Source organism: Manis javanica, chromosome 4 (genome assembly GCF_040802235.1).
Source record: "Manis javanica isolate MJ-LG chromosome 4, MJ_LKY, whole genome shotgun sequence".
NCBI lineage: Eukaryota > Metazoa > Chordata > Mammalia > Pholidota > Manidae > Manis > Manis javanica.
Genome location: NC_133159.1, coordinates 151890135 through 151911497, shown reverse-complemented (window position 1 = coordinate 151911497; position 21363 = coordinate 151890135). Strand labels below are relative to the sequence as shown.

Below are 21363 nucleotides of genomic sequence, written 5' to 3'. Positions count from 1 at the left end.
GTCCATTGGTTACCTTGTAAAGAAAGATTTGCCAAGTAGAGGATAGATTTGATCTAGTTTCATTCCTTATTACACACACACACACACACACTATTGTACTTTTTTTAAAACCTTTTGAAGGGGAGCAAAACATACCACCCCAAAATATGTCACTTTGGCACATTGATTATTTTGAATTAAAGCTACTTGAGACAACAATGCAAGAAAGGACACTCTGCCCCTCCTTGCCCCCCTGAAAGTGGGAAATGCGTCTACCACGTGAAGGCACCAGCCCTGTGCCACAGGAGAGTAGGAGGCAGCCTTGTTGCCAGAGGTAGGGAATGGAAGGTCCAGAAGGCTGTATAAACAGAACTTATTACGGCCTCAGTAATTTATGGCCCTGCACGCAAACTTATTCTCATGTCATTTTTTCACAGACGGATTGTTTTGTTGTTTAAAAGGTGTAAACGCTGCCTGCTTTGGTCACTGTGAGTCTCAAACTTTTTATGGGCCTCCTGTATGTGCAAAATTAAATTTGTTTTTCTCCTGTTAACCAATCCTATGTCACTTTGATTATTAGACCAGCAAAAGAACCTAGAGGGGAAGATGGGAAATGTATGTTTTCCATCTTGATACCTTACTCAAATGCCAGTCTCTCCTCGAAGTGGCAGAGACGGCATCCTCAGGAATGTACCAGCAACCAACTTCACTATGCAAGAGTATTGCTGAGATTTTGCATCTGGAGAAGCTGACCAAAGGCCACTTTAGGCTTCTTACCTTAAGCAGTTGCTTTACCCACAAAGAGGGTGATGAAAAAGCAGGCAGTAAGGCAGAGTTCCCACTTAGACAGCCAAGCCAGACCTCTGTGCTGGGAGATGGCAGCCCGGGGAGAGCGGTTTGTCCACACTGTCGAGGGCTCCTCCCTGGGATGGCTCAGCCAGCCTCACACCATCGTGCTTTTCTTCCCTAGTGGAGCAGGCTCCCCCAAATGAAGGCCAGGCCCCCTTTCCCAGGTGCCCCCTGGAGCACTTGGCTGCATCACCACCAAGCGGATGGAGGGCTGGGCATCGAGGGTGGCCTCAGGAGCACACTCTTTACTGGGGTCCTTGCCTCGGCAGTCATACAGCACACAGGAGACGAGGAAAACCAAGAGCAAAATGACGTAGCTCACGACCAGGATGATCAGGTTCAAGGTGACAGGGTCAATCTCCAAGTAAAACTCCATCATACCTCTCAGGGTCAGGAACTGGGTCTCCAGAAAGGCAGCAGGACAGGCTTGGGGATGGCAGGGAGCAAACCCTAGCGTGGGGCAATAGTTCATTGGCTCTAGAGTAAAAATACATTAATCCCCACTGCTCCAGGAGACCTCACAGATTAGAGCTGCTCGGCTTAATAACTTAAGCTCCTGCTGTTAATACCACAGCCACCAAAACACAGAGAGCTGCCTCTCATCACTTCACCTACACAGAGAGAGAAAGAGAAAGAGAGGGAGAGATGCTTCAAGTTTTACCAATGTGTTGTGTATAAGCAGGGTGTCCGTATAATTCATCACCCAAACAGGCAGTTTGGTGAGCAAAAGTCAGTGCTGTTAATAAGCAGCCCATTACAAAATTGAACTGTCTTGGAAAAATTGCGAAGTATGGTCACCTTTTACGTAAGGGAGGTGATCTGGTTGATCAGGTCAGTGGGCGTGGGTTTCTCTAATAAGAAGAGCACACTCAGCACCTGACATTTTTACTCTCTGTTCATTTTTGTTTTTTCCCATTCATTCATTCAGAAATACTTTTTGAGCACCTCCTTTGGTCCAGGCACTGTGCTCAGCCGTAAAAAGAGAAGCATTTAGTTTAGAAGGGGAGATGGATGTTAAATAAATGATTATGCAAGTCACCATTTAAGAACAGGGGTAAGAAGTATATAAAGGATAAGGAGAGGGTGACAGATGAGTGTGTCCCAAGGTGGGTCAGAGACAGCTTCCAGGAGGAAGAGACACTTAACCTATGACCTAAGGGATATGCAGAATTTAGCTAGGTTAGGACAGGTAGGGAAGATTTTTCTAGCCAGAGAATAGCATTTGTGAAATACCTGAGCAGAGAGAAGCCTGGAAAATTGGAGGAACTGAAACACGAGCAGCATGACTGGTGTAGAGAGAGAGAAGGGGAAGTTTGAGGGGAGAGAGGCAGGTGGGTGTCAGATGGCAAAGGCACTTGTCAGGGAGACTTTGGACTTGACCTTAGAGCAATGGGATGCCATTGAGTGTCTTATGCAAGGGAGTGACGCCATCAAATTTGCACTTGAAAGCAATCACCTTGGCTGCTGTGTGGATGCAGAAAGACAAGCACACTGAATGATCAGATAAGAGTGCAGGTATCCCTTGACTCATAAACCATCATCCTGCCTCAGGTGTAGCCCTGTCCCTATAGTCCCATAGATGGCCACCTTCATGGCTGTGGAACCTGGATGGCTGCACAGGGTGCTATACACAGAGGGTCCCCACACTTGTTCATTGCTCTGCTGTCACCATCTTGAAAGTCTTAATAATTTTTTATTATGGACTGGACTAGTTATATAAACATATAAACATTTGTTTATATAAACATAGTTATATAAACATATGAACATTTTTGGCCAAAGGGGGCCATTTCTCCAAGAGCTAATGGGACACTTTTGATAATCTTAGTTTAAGGCTAAAGCTCAGAGGTCTGCTGGTTTACGACCATTGTTAAGCTTTAATGTCCTAGCAGCCTCCCATTTGGCTCCTTTATGCCCAGCTTCCATGGGAACCTGAGGGTTCAGGGATGCTGAGAAAGTTCTTATTGACCTGGAGACCTTTTTCAAATAAAATATTCCATGATTCTATGGTCCTGGACTAACTTGTGGAATTATACTTGAGAAGATGAATGATTCTCAAACACTGCAGGTTTAAGGCCAGCCTTATTGGAATCAACTGGACTTCTTAGGAATACAGATTCCCAGATGAACCCCAGATCTCTTGAATTAAAATCTTTTGCACTGGTGGTTGGGAATTTGCATTAGTAAAAATCGTCATGGATATTTTTTATATGCAACCAGGATGGAGAATCATGGCCACAAAAGTGTGAAAGAAGGGTTGCCTACAGCCTTGGCTGGTCCCCCAAGAAATGCCACAGGAGGCACTCACAATACAGACTTCAACACTGAAGTTGTGAGTCCAACAGGCTCAGACAGTTCATTTTGTTAAGATGAAGTCCTCTTGGTGACAGTTCACATTTACCAAGCTCATAGGAGACTGATGCTAAAAACAGAACGCCAAATTATTCAGTTGCAATGAAAAATACAACTGTCACAAGGTTGGGAGGGCTTGTGCTGGAACAACTACAGATTTTTCTCCCTGGAGGCAGATCTGTAGACAAAGTGCATTAATATATTTGGTGAGCAGAGAATCTCAGCTGATGGAGTTTGGTGCTCCTGTATATCACCTGTAGTACTCCCAGATCACAGAAAGGCTTTAAAAAGAAGCTTTATGTACCAGTTAATTACTTTCTTTTGCCCACTCCAAACTCTTGACTCCTGTAGTAAACTGATGTCCGTTCCTCCATTTTACCATGCTTAAGGGCATTCTTTGGGGACTTTAGATGAGCCAGGATTTGCTAAAATTGGCCTTGAAATGAGAACTATATGCATTTTAGCCTACATTAAATTCAACTGAAATACAGCCACTCTGTTGTGTCGAGTGCAGTTTTCACATGGCTGCAGGTTTCCCTATGCAGCTGTAACAGCCCTTAATCATGGTGGCTGTCCAGTCTGGCCTCCTCTCTTCTTGTGTTGTCCCAATTCTGCTGATTCCCTCTACGGCGTTCCAGAATATTTTGTTCAAAGCAATTGTTTTTGGTTCGCTATCTTATCACTATCTGCAGAGAGTTTTTTGTCTTTGTATCTGCTAGTGTTCACAGTTCACTTCAAGTCCATCCTTGTGGAAGCTTTGCTTCCCTCCAATGTTTGGTGAAATGATATGATGGCTGCTTGTTTTGCTTAATTAACCCCAGGGATGGCTGCTCTATTCACAGGCAGCCAACATGTCCAGTGTCTTTCCGTTCAGTCTGTAAGGAACTTTCCTCTTCTGCCATCTAGTGGCCAAAGCAAAGATTACTAAATAAAGAAAAACACTTGGCAAAAGTCAAACTGGGACAGCGATTTCCCATCAGCAGGAGAGGGTGACGTAGGAAAAAGTAACAACCACATTTCAGAACAAGACCTTGAAGCAGTCAGGACACTCGTTCCTTCATTCATTCACAAACATGTATTGTGCACTTACATATGTTGGCAGGTGCTAGGAGCTTTGGAGCTTGATAATGTGATGAATAGTGCAACGGTGCCACGTGCTCAATGTTAGCACTGATGAAAACGGGAATGATCAACTCCATTTTAGGAATGACAAAGCTGGAGCTCAGAGAAGCGGTGGAACTCTGATTAGCTCGTTCTCATTCCCTTTTCTCCCTCACACCCTTCCATCTCTTGTTTCTACTGCCTGAAATGTAAGTAAACTCTGTGCATAGGATACCCTATGCTACATGCCATGGGGCATTCAAAACCCAATCAGACAGGTGTTCTATGAGTTCTCAGTTGTATACTCACTTAGTTACACAACCGTCCCTTTTTGTCTGCTGACCTGGAATGTCACTTAGTAATACCGCATAAATAGGTGCTCCATGTAAATGCATTTCCAGGCAACTAGGGTGCATTCCTTAAAAAACCACAATATGTTTGGATTTTAACCATTCTAAACAGGAATTTATCTCTGATATTACCCAGTGCCTTGTTTCCTCGATAAAATGCAACATCCCAAAAGTCTTAGTGCAGTTTTAACTTTTAATAACTTTAGAGGTAAAAATGTCACAAAGCTACCAAAAGTCATTGAATGTTTAATTATGTTACAGTTGGAGATGTTGAAGCTCAGGCAAATGACTTGCTTAGGGCCAAGCAGATGGTAAATGACAGAAATAGGACTTGAAGACAAGTTTTTGAATTCTAAGCTTGTGCTTTTTCACTGAAGCTATTGACTAGATAAAGTAAAAAATGAAAGAGAGGTGGGGGCTGCATATGCTCGAAAAGTGAAATGGTGGCAATAATAAAGACCAAATGCCAGCCATCTATATTTTTAAAAGTCCACTTGACCTAAGAATTCACACTAAAAGACCACAACTCCACTCCCCACCCACTGCCCTTCTCAAATCTGGAGGGCGGCTCATCTGGGAGACTGGAGAAATACTGCTGCATTCATAGAGCGACTTCACGATTTATCTTTCCACCTGCACAGGGTTGAATAGAGTCTCCCTCCAAATTTATATCCACATGGAAATTCAGATTGTGACCTTCCTGGAAAACAGGATCTTTGCAAATATAATTACTTAGGATGAGGTCATACTGAATAAGCATGGACCTTACATCCAATGACTGGTGTCCTTATTAGGAGGCCATGTGGAGACACAGAGGAACACAGGGAGGAGAATGCTGTTTCAAGTGTCAACAGATTGGAGTGAGGCATCTACAAGCCAAAGAACGCTAAGGGTTTCTGGCAACCACCACAGGCTAGGAGAGAGATGTGGGGCAGATTCTCCCTCAGAGCCTCTAGGAAGAACCAACCTGCCAACACCTTGACTTCAGACTTCTAGACTCTAATCTACAACTGTGAGGGAATAAATTTCTGTTGCTTTAGGTGACCCAGTTTGTGGTGTTTTGTTATGACAGTCCTAGGAAATTAATATACTATCTAGCCAATGCTTAGATAAAGCCAGGTGTAACGTGGAGCAAAATGTGAGGTGCACAAAGCTCTTTTAGCACTTTTTCCCCCGCTTTTCTTCTGGCATCTGCCCTTTTCTGCCCTAGGTTTGTTTACCTCCTGGTTTCCTCTTCTCAGGTATGGCTTCATGAAGAAAATGCCTCAGCTGAAGGAGATTTCCTGTATGTGAAATTGGCTTCCATTAGAAATAAACACAACACCTTCAGTTTATAATAGCAACTGGCTGGCAGTCCTTGATGTAGCCTTTTATATCTTCCCAGTAAAATTCCTTGGAAGACACAGAAAAATATAAAAACTTGCGAGGGAAATGAAAACCAATATAGCAGAGGATACGATTTTTATGTTACTGCACTGCTTCTCCCCTCTCTCCTTCCCAAGAATTATTTGAACCCATTTCTCTTCTCCTTCATCATCCAGAATCTCTAAAGGTGGTGTCTCTCAGGAGAGATACAACCCTTGAGAGTCAAGTTCATCATTCTTGAACTCCTTTGCCGACTCCTGTAAATATAGACTTAGAGACAGGCATTGTGGGAAGAACAAAGGACATCCTTCTAAAATTGTAAAATATTGGGTTTGTGTATCAAGAGACCACAAGCACAGAATATATACCACAGGTCAAAATATAGTAAAGAAAAAGTGAAGAAGGTGAGCAAATTTCCTATATTGGGAGAAAGTGTAGACAGGGTAGAAAAGAGGGCTAAGGACAAGGTCCAGACTATTCCCACATCCAAAGGTTGAGCAGAGAAGAAAGGAGCCAACAAATGAGACAGAAAAGGAGTGTCAGTGAGGTCAGAGGGGCATAGGAAGGGGTGTGTCTCTAGGGGAGAGGGGGTTTATAAAAGGAAGGGGACAGCTGGGCTAAAAGCTGCTAAGTGATTGGGTGACATGAGAGCAGAGAACTGACCATTAGTTTTGAGACCTTGATAAAAACTGAAGGAGTTTTTCATGCGGGGGGTGTGGTAAGGAATGAACCTCCCGTACCCCCAGAAACAAAGAATACAGCAAAGAATAGAAGGTAGGTAAGTAGAGACAGTGGGCAAAGATAATTTCAAGGAGCGTGGCTGTGGAAGATCGCAGAGAAATGGGGAGTAGCTGGAGGGCCGTGTGGGAGCGACAGACAAGGGTCTTTGTTTTTGGTTTTGGATGAGCGATGTTAAAGCATGTGTGAGCCACGGAAACGGCAGTCCTGAAGGGGAAGGGACAGCACAAGAGAAAAGGACAATGAAAGGAGCAGGTCTCGGGAGCGGGGGTGAGGTCCGGGGAAACAGGGGAGGCTGGGTCCTAGCGAGGGGCAGAGCCGATTCTCCCACTGCATCAGGAGAGAAGAGAAAATGTGCGTGGGCTGCGAGTGGCTTTAATACAGGGAAGATGAGGTTTGCTTCCTCTGACTCCTGAGGTGTTTTCTTTCTTTCTTCATTTTCCCACTTAGGAATGAGTCAAAGTCATTATCGCTATCGGAGGCTGAATGAGGGGAATGTGTGGTATGTGAAAAATAAGAAGTTTTGAAATTCTAATTTTGGGGAAAGAAATAATGTAGAGAAATAAGGGAGGATTGCTGGGCAGCGTTGAGTTCTCATTTGAGATTTGCTGTCAGGAGTTTAAAGTGAGATGTTTGGCTCAAAGTCGGTGACTGGCTTAAACAGATTGTAGGTTTAATCGGGTGAGCAAAACAGAGGGTGGGACCAGTTAGGGTGTTAGGTTCAGGGAGAACCGTGAGTGTGCGTGTGTGTGTGGCTGAAACGGAGCTGATCACCAAAGGCTTTGTGAGAGAGGAGTGGTGAGGAGGTTGCTCTGTGACAGTAAAGAGACGTCTCTGGTAGTCGAGTCTGATGACATGTCCTTCACAAGTATGAGCACACTGGCTCAGGATTTCGATGGAGAAAGGGGAAAAACATGTTTAGAAGTAGCCCTTCAGGGTTAACAACTCACGCTGCAAGCCCTGAAGTATGTGGGTGTATCAGTTTCCTGTGGCTGCTGCAGCAAACTAGCATAACTCTGTGGCCTGAAAGAGCAGAAGTTTGTTCTCTCACAGTTCTAGAGGCCAGAAGTCCAAAGGCACTCCTCCTGGGCCACAGTCAAGGTGCTGGCAAGCTGAGTTCCCTCCAGAGATGCTAGGGAGAGTCCATTCCTTGTCCCCTTCCCCATTTGGAGGCTATTGGCATTCCTTAGCAGGTAGTCATGTCGCTCCAATGTTTCAAAGCTAGCATCTTCAAATCTTTCTCTGCTCCATCTTGATGTTCCTTCTCCTCTGTGTGTGTAAAATCTCTTTTTGCCTGAGTCTTACAAGCTTACATATGATTGCATTTTTTGAGCCCACCCAGTAATGCAGGATAATTTCCCCATCTCAGGATCCTGAGCTTAATGACATCTGCAAAGATTGCCTCATAAAGTAAGATTCATGGTTTCTTAGGATCAGAATGTGGATATCTTCCTGGAAGGCCATTTTTTTTCAGTCTACCACATGAAGTTGAGGGTTAAAAAAATTGCTTTTTTTTTTTTGAGAGGGCTATTGGGGAACCAGTATATTCAGGGAGGGTCTTCAGCTTTCAATACAAATAATAGTAGTAATAGTGACTGTATTAATAATTTTACTTAACAAAAAGGATCTTGATCTAAAATTTCAGACTATCTGAACAAAAAACCAAGGAAGGAACAGATGAACAGACCTATGCTAAATTCTCCATCTTAAATAAGAAAAACTCAAAAGATAGCACTTGAAATTTCAGCAGTTAGAAAATAATTTTGGAACTTGCTTTTGAAAGTACTGACAGGAGCCATTATGAAAAAATAATTATACCATGCTAGTCACCCCGTTGCAGAGATAGCAAATTATATCACTTTCCTGGTCTGCCTTCCTTTCTGCTTTCTCTTCCTTTTCTGGTTAGAAATGTTTCACACCCAGGATGACATTCTATATATCCTTATCTGAATATTGTACCATCTGGAAGCCTTCTGCATTCCTTTTGCCTTTGGACTTTTTATAACCTGAGATTAGGGTAAAGATGGTTGAAGATGCCTACTTTATCCAATTCCCTATGTAGGATTTATGGATTGTTAGTGTTCATTTATTTTAATATGTAGTTTGGACTTGAGAGGACATGCAGGGACTTAAGATGTATACTTGGCTCCAAGATACAGAGAAAGCTCAGATGCACAGAGACTTTGACAGTGCTAATTGTCAGGATACCAAAAGCAACCCGGAGGGAGAAGGAGCACCAGATGGAATACCAGAAACTCCTGGTGGCTCTACATTCAAACTATATTGAGAATCTAAGCCTCTCCTACTGTCTTCACTGCCTCCACTTTGTGTCAAGTCACTGTTATGTCCTAACTTTTCTACCGCGATTTGTCTACCTGCTCACCTGTCCTCACTGTGCCCCCACCCAGTCTATTCTCCGCACAATAATTTGAGGGAACCTTTTGAAACGTAAGTCAGACTAAATCATTCCTTTGCTCAAAATCTTCTAATGACTTCCCATTTTACTTCAGTAAAAGCCAACGTGCTTACAATGGCAGGAAGTGCCCTGACTTACCTCTCTGCTCATTTGCAGCACTTTTCCCTCTCCTGTATCCTCTCCAAGTCACCCCCACCTCAGGATCTTAGCCTTGTGGTTCTGTCTGCCTGGAATGTTCCTCCTTCAATTATCTGCACAGCTTGTTCCTTAACTTCCTCAGGTCTTTGCTAAAATGTGACCTTAGCAGAGGGATTTTCTTTCCCACCTGTCACACTCTCTGCAGTCATGTAACTTGTTAGATGTGTGATATTGCCCACCAATGGCAAGCTTCACGAGGGCAGGGGTTTGTTTCACGCACTGCTGTGTTCTGGCACAATAGCCCAGAACATGGCACATTGGAAGCAATAAATATGAAGCTGGGGAATGGATGAACGAGTGGGCCATTGATAACACACCTCTTGCCTTTCTTGATAACGTATTAAACCATTTCATCACTGGGTGGTGGTAATGAAAAGAGACTCCCTTCACAGGGCATTAGAGAAAATATTATAATGAGGAGAGAGGTCTATCTTCATGCTCTGAGTTGAATTATGTCCCTCCAAAATTCATAAACTGAAACCCTCACCACCAGGACCTGAGAGCGTGGCTGTATGTAGACGCAGGACCCTTAGAGAGGTGATTAAAGTGAGGCCATCAAGCTGGGCCCTGACCCAATCTGACTGGTGCCCCCAGGTGAGGAGGAAGCGTGGACACAGAGTGACACCAGGGTCACACGCACACAGAAGGGCCGGATGAGGGCCCGGGAGACGGGGGCCGTCCGTGGGCCGAGGAGAGGGGCCTCAGCGGAAACCCAGCTGGATGACACCTTGACCTTGAACTTATAGGCTTCAGAATTATGAGAAAATAAATCACCCAGTCTGTGGGATTCTGTTATGGCAGCCCTATCAGAGTAGTACTCCTAGCTTCAGGGAAAAGTAATATTTTGAGTTGGTATTTCAGATGCCTGGATCTACTTATACGAAGCCAAACAGGAAACACGGGCTCATAAAGAGTTTACAAGGGTCCAGAGGTCCCAGCGAGTTCATCATTCCTCAGAGAGAAAGGTGTTCTGTCACTAGTGGCAATTGTATAAAGCTAGATGAACTTAACCGTGAAATCGTGATGGATGTCCTCGGAGGCAGACAGCCCCTAGCTGACACACAAATCATCATCGTGTGGACCGAGGGCAGACCAGGAACCAGGTTCTCTTCCAACGGCTTCAACGGCTTTACGTGCACTAAGCCACCCAGTCTGCGCAATTGCTCTACTGCGCAATTTCTCATCTATTGATGAGAAAACGGAGGCACAGAGAGGTTGAGGAGGTTGCCCAAGGCCTTATGTTTTAAGAGGCAGAGCCAAGGTCGGAATCTAGGCAGTGGCCCTGGAGCCTGTGTTTTTAATTTCTGCCGTCTGCCTCCTTTTACACATCCCTTGTCTGTAGAAGGCTTTTCTGCACATTTAGATTTGCTAGTCACTGGCCTGGAAGGACAAGGTCTTAGCTCAGCCTTCTATTAGCACCAACCTACCTTTACAGTTTTATTTTTCATTATTCACTTACATCTAGTAAAACTGTATCACACCTTGTCTTTCAACATTTCCTTGCTCCCCTCCCCTATGGCCTTGATTTTTTGTTTTTCTTTGGTCTGCTTTTTTAAAGGTCATTGTAGTTTCCTGTAATGCCTTCTGTGCTCATTCTTACCTACCATCCTTTTCTAAAATCCACTCTTAAAGACCAAATCCAAATCCTATGTTCCCCCATAAAGTCATTAATGCTCTCTGAAAATGTCATTGTACCACACACACAAATAATTTGGGAATTAATCAAGTAGTTACTAATTCAAACTCTTCTTTGATGGCTTAATATTCTTAGGACTCAACTTTTCACCAGTTTTATGTCTCATCTTCAAAACAGATTGAATTCATTGAGTGCAGGGATAAAAATGATACTTTAACATAATTAAAATACGATGGAGATTTATTGATCTGCTTTTATTTGAAAAAGTACCAGTCAAGGTAGGAGAAAGAAACAATAAATGTGGTCATTCTTATTTGTAGCCAGCACCATGATGAATGCATTATATACAGTAGCTCATTTGTTCCTTACAAGATTACTATAAGTACTACTATCATTATTTTATAGGTGAGGGAGATGAAGCTTAGAGGTATTATGGATTTTGTTCCAAGTGACACAATTATAAATGTTAGGGCTAGCATTTAGAAGTGTGATGGGCTAATACGAGGGATTATAATAATGAAGGACTGAAATAGGGCAGCTTGCCAGACAGGAGAACATTTATTGACCTCAAAAGTTCTGGTAACCATAAAGTAGAATTTGGTCATTCACCAACATCTTCTTTGGCACACAGCTAGACCATATCCCCTGCAGGTAGGTGTGGTTTTAAGGCTGAGCACTGGCCAATGGAAAGTGGGCACAAATGATGGCTGTCATTTATGGGCTCATCTGGTCTATCAGCTGGATGTAGATGGTGATATGGCCCTGCAGGAGGGCGGAGTCACAAGGTGGAGGAAACCTGATCAATGAACTGCTGCAGCCCCCTTCCCTGACAGTAGAGGGCACCAGAAGACCACTACCCTGACAATGTCTATGGTTTTTGGTCCAATTTTCCTTCCCATGCAGAGCAGGAAATGGACAAGTGGTTTTTGGATGATAATGGAGTTTTCTCATTTTCCACTTCTTTATATCACCAGTGACATTCTTTTGGCAACAACTGAAAAAAATAAACTAATTTTTTTCCACATGACCACTCAGTTTGCATCAACCTCACTTCTCCCCCCTCTCCACACCCATCTCCTTCTCCATTTACAGGAGCTATTTTTCCCTATAATGCATTTGCTAGAATCATCTGAGGAAATGTCCAAATCCTAAGATACCACAAGTGTCAACGATCTCCTCTCTGCTCACCTAAGTTGTCTGGCTCTCAGCACATTTAAGCTCATTTTATTGAAAGCCTGAGAAAATCATTTAGGAAGAAGCTATCCTCAGAATCCCATAATGCCCTCAGAAAATGGCTTTTGGTTGATGTGTTTTGGGCAGATTTGTAGTTTAAAATGGTGCTGGGGGTGTGTTGTGGAATGGTTTGTGATTCTGCTGTATTTATATTATTTACCATCTCAAATAGGCTTTTTTACTGCCAAAAACATGAGAAGAAGAGAAAGGGAAAATTGGGCCAATTATTTCTGGCTGCAATGGAAAATTCAGAGACCAGAGCTGCCACAGCCAGAAACATTTCTCTCCTGGTAGGGATAGATTCTCCAGTTTATTCAGATCTGTTAACCTCTGTGAATATGGTCTAAGTACCAAACATCTTATATTCAGCCAAGATACAATGAGCCATATTTTCTGGAAGTCAAGGAATGTCAGAAAAAGTGCAATCAGAAGCTAAGAGGAGAGTAAGGCTGTCACTCAGCCTGCTGCGGCTTAATTCTCCGCCGTCTGGGGCTCCTTCTCCCATATCTACTCTTATTGTTAACTAAAGTAACCTATCCCGGAAATCACATTTTATGAGGTTTGCCTGAAAATGAAGGCAGCCAGTTCTAATCAGGGCTACGTAAGCTCTTTTCCTTGGAGAGAAGTGCTTTTGTGACGTCTTACCAACAGAGGGCACTCTCTGAGCAGGAATTTTCCCTTCTGGATCATTTTACCTTCAGAAAAAAATAGGCCCACCGTAGTAGATTCCTGGTGATGGGAACTACCAATTTAGCATTGAAAGCCCTGTACCTACCCTCAGAAAGCTTAGGAAGGGTGGCAGAAACCAGCTCTGCCTACTCTGCCCCAGGAGCACAGCTTCATGTATGTGCTCATGCTGGCCCCTGCCTGAAATGCCTTTTCCTTTTTTCCTCCTCTGGAAAACATCCAACCATAGGTCAGAGCCTTAAATTGTGCCCTTAGCTTTTTAGCTTTCTCTCCTCAGTATCCCAGAACTATTTACATCCCAGGATTACAGCACATATTATACATTATTTTACTGTGTCTTTCTGACTAGGCTGCAGAACCGTAACAGCCTGGATTGTGTTATCTTATTATCCCAGTGCCTAGCCCCATGTGAAGCTGTAATAAATGCCCCAGAAGTATTGGTTGCATATATGGACACACAAATCAATCTGATTACTCATAATTGGTTGCTACCAAGAATGTCATTACAGATGAATGGCATTATTTGTGGAAGTTTTAAACCTATAGCTTAGTGTTTTTTGCCTTTTCTGCTAAGGTGCTTCAAAAATGTACTTTGCATGTACAGAAATGTAGGCAAAAGACACATCTGATTAAAGACTGTTACCCAACATGCACAAAGAGCTCTTAAAACTTAACACTAAGAAAACAAACAACCCAATCAAAAAGTGGGTCAAAGACCTTAACAGACACCTCACCCAGGAAGACATACAGATGGTAAATAAGCATATGAGAAGGTGCTCCACCTCATATATCACCAGGGAAATGCAAAAATTAAAACAACAAGATACTGCTATACACTAATTAGAATGGCCAAAATCTGGAAACCTGACAACACCAAATGCTGACCAGGATGTAGAGGGCAGGAACTCACATTCATTGCCTGTGGGAATGCAAAATGGCACAGCCCCTGTGGAAGATGGTTTGGTGGTTTCTTCCAAAACATAACATACTCTTACCATATGATAACATTGTGTTCCTTCGTATTTACCCCAAGGAGTTGAAAACTTATGTCCACACTAAGATTTGCACATGGATGTTTGTAGCAGCTTTATTCCCAGTCGCCTAAACTTGGAGGCACCCAGGATGCCCTTCATTGGCCAAGGGGGTAGTGAGCTGAGGTGCGGTTGCAGTATGACGCCATCAAGGTGGCCACAGGGGTGGTTTCTGACTTCGATCTCCCTCACATGAGGAACAGCTCACAACTCATGGAGGAGACACTGCTGAGAGAATCCTAGAATACGCTGAGACCGAAGCACCCGCTGCCCCACATAGACAGGACAGGCTGCAGCTGAAGGGCAAGAGGAGCGGCTAAACGCTGACCACTTGGCACCTCCCCCAGGGTGGCGCAGCGCCTGCAGGTCTCCCCTAGGCCTCCAGTTCCTCCAGGGGGAAAAGAGAGCCCAGAGGGGACACCCAGCGCCCCCGGCATTGTGGGTCACTCCCTGGGCGCCCCCCAGCTACAGTCTGGCCCCATGAGAATTGCAGTGCAATCTGTGGGGCTCGCCCCCTGGGAATCTGACCGTGGGGGTGAAGCTGGGAAGGGCTGGCCGCAACCAGCTGTGGGATACTGGCTGACCAGTTCCTACCTGCAGAGCCAGGTAGTAGTCCCCACGGCTTTGTCTACCTGTAGAACCACGTTGGTGGAGCAACACGACGGAGCTCTATCTGGCTCCCTGCTGAGTGTAGCCCCCGAATGTTACTCAGTGCTAAGGTGAGATGAGCCAGCAAACCATGGGAAGACATGGAGGAATCTTAAATGCTTACTACTAAATGGAAGACGCCAATCTGAAAGACTACATACACCATGATTCCAACTGCAGTGGCCCCCCCTTATTCACAGGAGATGCATGCCAAGACCCCCAGCGGATGCCTGAACCTGTGGATAGTACCAAACCCTATATGTATGTTTTTTTTCCTATACATACATATCTATGATAAAATTTAATTTATACATTAGGCGAGACTGAAGCCCAATAAAGATAAATGTCAATAACAGTAAAATAGAACAGTTGTAACAATATACTGTAGTGAAAGTTATGTGGATGTGGTTTCTCTCGAAATATCTTATACTGCACTCACCTTGCTCTTGAGGATGTGAGATGATGGGATGCCTATGTGACAAGAGGAAGTGAGGTGAATGACGTAGGCATGGGGACATGGCATTCGGCTACTGTTGATCATCTGCTTCTGGTTTGCAGTTAACCGCAACTAACTGAAAAGCGAAACCACAGGTAAGCGGGTTGGGGAACTACTGCATAGGACATTCTGGAAAAAGCAAAATTATGGAAAAAACAATAAAAAGATCAGTGGTTACCAGGGGTGGGGGGTCAAGGGAGAGATGAATAGGCAGAACACAGAGGATTTTTGTGGCAGTGAAAATACTCCATATGAACTTACAATGATAACTGCATGTCAGTGTACATTTGTCTAAATCCATAGCATGTATAACACTAAGAGCGAGCCTGAGGCAAACTGTGGACTCAGAGATTATGATGTGTCACTGTTGGTTCATCTTCCATAAAAAAATGTACCATTCTGGCGAGTGGCGTTGATAGTGCATGTGTGGCTGCACATGTGTAGGGTCAGGGGCATATGGAAAATCTCATGCTCAATTTTGTTGTAAACCTAAGACCCCTGGAAATAAAGTTTTTTTATTGTTTCCTAAAAAAAAGAGAGAGAGAGAAGTGTGGCTAAAGAGTATTGGATAAAGAACTAGGACATCTGGGTAGAATTCAAGCTCTGTTGTATACTTCCTATGTGACCTTAGATCACTGAACTTCTCTGGGTTTTAGTAGCCTCACGTGTGATTTAAGGAGATTCTTTCAGATGATTGTTCTAGATCTTTCTAGCACTAATTACTTAACATTGCGTGAAGACCTCAAAGACATTGATATTTATTCAAAGAAAAAAAGAAAGTATTAGTCAGAACTATGCTTTGCAAGTTTCCTCTAATTGTGGTACACAAGAGAAATCCATGCACAGACATTAAAAACCAGAATATGGTTAATTTTTTTATAAGCTAGTTCGTTTTGAAAATAATCAGCTGAATTTCATTCATCTGATAAGTAATTATTGGTTAAAAATATTTTACACAATATTTAAGCCCAAATTTTCTTCCTAAGTCAGTTAGTCTATGTAGATACAGCCCAGCTACAGCAAGTGAGTCTTCACTGAGTACGTTCTTGGCTATCTTGTTGAGTCAGCTGAGACTGTTTCCAACACCATTCATAAAAGACTCCAAGAGAGCCCTTTGTGGACGAGGTGTTTAACTGATAATTCACCATCCAACTGCAAGCTGAGCTCTCCTGCAAAGCCCAAGTGAAGGAAGAGAAACAAAACAAGAAAGTTCCATCTAAAAACAACAAAGCTTTACAAATCCCCCATGAGGATCTCTAAAATCCACTGGGATTTGGCAAAAGATCATTTGGATGGACTGCATGTAAAAATGACAGGAATACAACTTGGCTTCTCAGAGATTGCCTGGGGCTGTAAAGGTCAGTGGAGGGGAGGAGGAGATGGGGATTGCTAATCAGTGCAGCTCAGGGGTCTGAAAGCAGTGTTGCTGTCTGATCTCAGAACCTTAGATCAGAGCTGACTTTATCCCTTCACTGCCCTTCATGGACCAAGCCCTGGGATCCTTCCTTGGCAGTTGAAGCCTTAGTGGAGGCAGTCGGTTTTCTGCTTAGGAATTGGGTTGGGAATAGAAGTTGTAGAGCTAGTTAATGCAGAGTTCCAGGAGGCAGTTAAAAATGCAAGCAAGCAGAAAGAAGAGCGAGAATGTAAAACACCTTTACCTCCTTAACTTTGTGTTGTATACACAGTCCACCATTTTTGTTTTCGTTTCTCTTTCTCTAACTAAACTGTGACCACTTGTAACTGTTTAGCATTTATTTTTGTGGCTCTGCCGCCTAATAGTGTCAGTCCTGATGGACAAAAAATATCTGTGGAATAAATTATTCTTTTGTTATTTAACTCTTGGTCTTGATGAAGAGGGAATGCTATTTAAATTGGCTACATACTAAGAGAAATACATCCCAAAGGAAAAAAACTCTTCAGTTACTTTTTCCTTTGAAATCCAACTCTATTTTGCATAGACTACTATTATTCCGATGGCACATCAGTGCTCAGTCACTGTTTTACATAAACATGGACCTGTGGTAGACATAATTGTTTAAGATGTGGAATGTGACCTTAATAACAAACCGAGAGAACACAATACTGCTAAGTGGAACCCAAGCAGGAGCTAAACAAACCAGACAATGGTTAAGATAAAGTTCAAGACGACGAGATAACATTCAGGGATGTTTGCCGTCATGTGGAATAAGTATTTCTCCATTGTGTTGGAGTAGATCATTCATCTGTAACCCAAGTGTCAGTCGTGGGTACAGCTCAGTCCCCTTCCCTTCTGGTGTCAACCTTTATTTTAAAACCCCAATAAGATAAGGCTGCGGAAAAATCCCGCCAGTGGATTTTTGTGGTTTCTTGTGCTTGTCTTTGTCCAGGCTGCAGAGGACTCTCCGACTATGGCTCCTAGTTTTTGCTGTTCCTTTCTTTTCCTCTTCCATTGAATCTTTGTGGGAACTGTTGGGATTGCAGCAGAGCCCCATATAGACAGCAGCTTAAAACTGAACATGAGATGTCATCCTCCTAAAATTCCTTGCTGCTGATGTGTTTTAAGGAGGTTCTGTGCAGGACTGGCCTTTATTCTCGTAACTCTTATCTTCTGCTTGTCTCTTCACGGTGTGGAACCTGGTGAGATTCAAAGTTCTTCTCGCTTAATTGTATGAAGTGATTCATTTCTAATTTTCCGTAGCCTTTCAGACTATGTCCAAAGGTGGGGTGGGGTGGGCGTTCACCATAGCTAATATTTGTTTTCCAAATGAACCACATGTCCTCTGGTTGGATGCCACACTGCAAGAGTGCAGATGTGACCATAATCTGCTTTTGTTCTAAATAGTCATTTTCTTCTGGATAACCATAGAAAAAGTTGCTTTCTAGGCTCAGAATTTTCTAGAGCCAAAAACATGGAAGCCCTAGAATGTCTGATTTGAAAACGTATCAGAATTCAATCAAATAGAATATTCCTATGTGTTTTCTTTTCTTGTCTCTCTTTTGTCCATATATTTTCAACACTTCACCCTCATGATTTGAAATCCAGATGTGCAAAGGCTAAATGCTAAGCTGTTCTCATAGCACAGATATTGGTCACAAGCCAAAATTGAGTGGTACCTGCAGGGTTGAGTCAGTCCTATTCTTCCTTATTCAATAATACTTCAAGTCACTCTGGTTTAAGGATTTACTTTTAGTGGACCTGACTATCTCAAAATATTACCATTAGATGTATTTAGCTTTGATTATAATTTCAAACTTGTCCAACAAACCTTGTGAAATTTATACTTGGTAGTGGTCAGACATAGTAGCAATGAGAAACCTGTAACTAGCTACTCTGTTAAAAAAAATCCTCAGAAATAATAAAAATAATGACAGCAATACCAGCTATAATCAATTAAGTATTCCTCTGTGCCAAGTACTCTTCTAAGCATTTTATGTATAATAGCTGCTTCACCCCAACCTTGTGAGGTAGGTTCAGTTAGCACCCCTTATTTTACAGATGAGGAAATAGGGGCACAAGAATTGAACAGCATGTCCAAGGAAGGGAAGATTTAGCATGTGGTCTGTTGGGCTGCAATCGGTCTATCAGTCTCATGTTGGATTTTCTCTCTGCCAAATGAGATGGAGAGACTTAAATATCCACAGAAGTGAAGACAGTTGCGAAGACGTGGACTCACATCAGCCAACACCCATGTGGGTGCTCTTTGCATTATTGTACCTCTTCCCCTCTTCCCAAAAGGCAATGGAGTTTCAAAGTTTTGAGGAAAGGGATGTGTATTTTTCAGCTATCTGGAGGAAGTCAACAAATGGCAGTCAAGGGGCTCCAGTGGCTGTTTGGTTCATCTGTTACTAGGAACATGTTGCCATTGTTTTCAGAAAAGAATTAGTTATTATGTATTAATCAGTGTCTGATTCAGGAATGCACTTGTCCATTACAATGAAACGTCCCACTGTTGTGACCCTCTATTAACCTTACAAGTGCAGTACATCATTCTAGCTGCACAATAAAGCTTAAACTTTATTGAATAGAGACCAGCACAGAAAATAAGGTACAATGTCTAAATGTGCAATCATCTTTTAATTATCTGGTGTTCTGTGATACCAAGCCATTTCTCTGTCAGAGCAAATGACAAGTTAATTCAGGGAAAAAAAAAAAAGCAATCAAGATAATTCCCCATTAAATTTTCTCAAAAGGGGCTAGATGCCATAAGGAGCCCAGAAAACAGGATTGCTCTGTAGATGGTTTCCACTTCTCTCTACAAATGCTTTTCATTTTGCTGTCTTTGCAAGTCAGTTCTCTCTGCTACATTTGGAAGATAATGCCTGTATCCCAGTTACCAAGTTTATATCATTTTCATATAAGTGAACCTCCACTGAGATATCCCCCTGAGGGTCACAGCTGCATGGAGGGGCTCTGATTGGCTCACTTTGGTTCTGGTGTTCAACCACTGCCAATCAATGAGTTCTAAGTGGTAGTATTAGGTAACAATACATGGTTTCCAGGCTCCCATCCCTGTGACCCAGGGGATGAGAGTGGAGCGCTGTTCTCAGAGAAGAGGAACTTGTGAGCAGAGCAGACCCTACAAGGAGCTCTTCTATTACCATGTAAACTAGGTCTCTGTGTAAACCAGCCTTTAGAAAGTCAAGAACTGTCGTGAAATCAAGGACAGTACCCCTTCTATCCAGGTAGGTGTATTTTTAGACTAGATCATTGAGCATGGAATTAGGGCAACAAATTTAAAAATCAACCTGAATAAACCAAAATGTTAACTTGAGTTTGCTGTAACATAAAAATATAACAGATTCCAGAGCTAAGTGAAAGTGTTTTGGATTATTCCTGATACCACACCCTTAATTTGTGGGGATAATTAAGCTTTTAGTCCTCCTGGTGATGTTTAAGATTTAGCTTAAATTAGACTACCACATTTCCTGCTATAATTGATGGCCACATCCTTGGAGAGTGTAGGGTTTTCAAATATCTGCATATTATTATATAAATAATCTGGGGCATGAGAAGAGAAAAAGGAAATTCTCGTCATGTTCCTATTGTGTCTTTTGTATTCTCTTAAGACCTGAAAGAAACTTGAGAGATCATCCATTTAGATCCCTTCATTTTACAGATGGGAAGTGAGAACAGAAAGAGTTGACTAGTCCATTGTCATATAACATTTGAGTGTCAGATCCAGGATTAAAATCCTAGATTCTTGTCTTCTTTACATTATGTCCTATTATTAATTAGGAGTCACAAAACAAATGACAGCACTCTTAGGTAGTTAATATTTTCACTACTTTTTAAATTACTTTTTCCAACATCTGTACTTCAGTTATTCAGTCTAATATTTTTTAGGCCATAAGTATAAATGCTGTGGATAATTTTCTGGCTAAATCAACTAACCTGTAATAATAAGGCAGCAGTACAGATGACTAAATAGTAGAGAATGTTTTTTGTTTTTCTTTTTTCTTTCTTATTTTGGTAGATAACTAGTTTTACATTTTCTTAATTGCAGAAGGAAAAACAGAAAACATATGCTTTATAATTTGGAGTAAATTTGTTTTTCACTCCTTATTATTAAGAAAACTATAAGGACAAATTTCAGTAACTGTAATTTTATGTTTTGGAACCATGAGAACACATGACCCACAATGTCTTTTATTTTTTATTTTTCCAGTCCATGAAGGTAAGCTCTGAGAAATGAGCTTTGTATTAGTTTAAAAACTGGCTCATGGATTATATGTGTACAATATTCTTTCAATCTTTCTCCTTTTATTGCTCACAATAAACAAAGAAGAAATGTGACTACAGAGATTTTATTCACCCAAAGATGGCCATGCTAAATTCCAATAGGCATTCTCAATTCCAAATGATTTGGGAAATGGAGTGTGATGATAAACAGGAAATTGAAAAAAAAAAAAGTAAGTGCAATGTGCCAACCTCCCTTCGCCAGAGAGTGTGGGGTTAGAGTTCTGAATTCCTGGGTTGTAATTTGTCCAAGTTTTAAATATAGACTGCATTAATTTGTGTTTTCGATTTGATAGATTAACTTATTTGATTCTCAAATGGTCCTTTATTTTTAATTTCATGATCATGTTTCTAAAAAAAAAAAATAAAAGGCTTTCTGGGAAGGTTAAGCTCCTGAGTGATTATAATGTTTAAAAAATTTAATTAAAATTACTGTCAAAGAAAAGCAGAGTCATATTGTAAAAACTCAAATAGGACTACAAGAGTCCTATTTCTTAACATTGAGTCATGTTCAGCAGGAGTGGAAACTTAAATTCTTAGCTGACTCCTCTGAATTTTATCTTCATAT

At 42.2% G+C, this 21363-nt stretch overlaps 1 protein-coding gene across 1 annotated transcript; it reads right to left on the bottom strand.

Annotated features, from left to right (window-relative positions):
• Positions 1-922: 922 nt before the first annotated feature.
• Positions 923-1204, bottom strand: SMIM36 (small integral membrane protein 36). The gene has a single exon (XM_073232957.1). It carries the CDS (start codon positions 1202-1204, stop codon positions 923-925), a length of 282 nt encoding a protein of 93 aa, XP_073089058.1.
• Positions 1205-21363: the final 20159 nt, after the last annotated feature.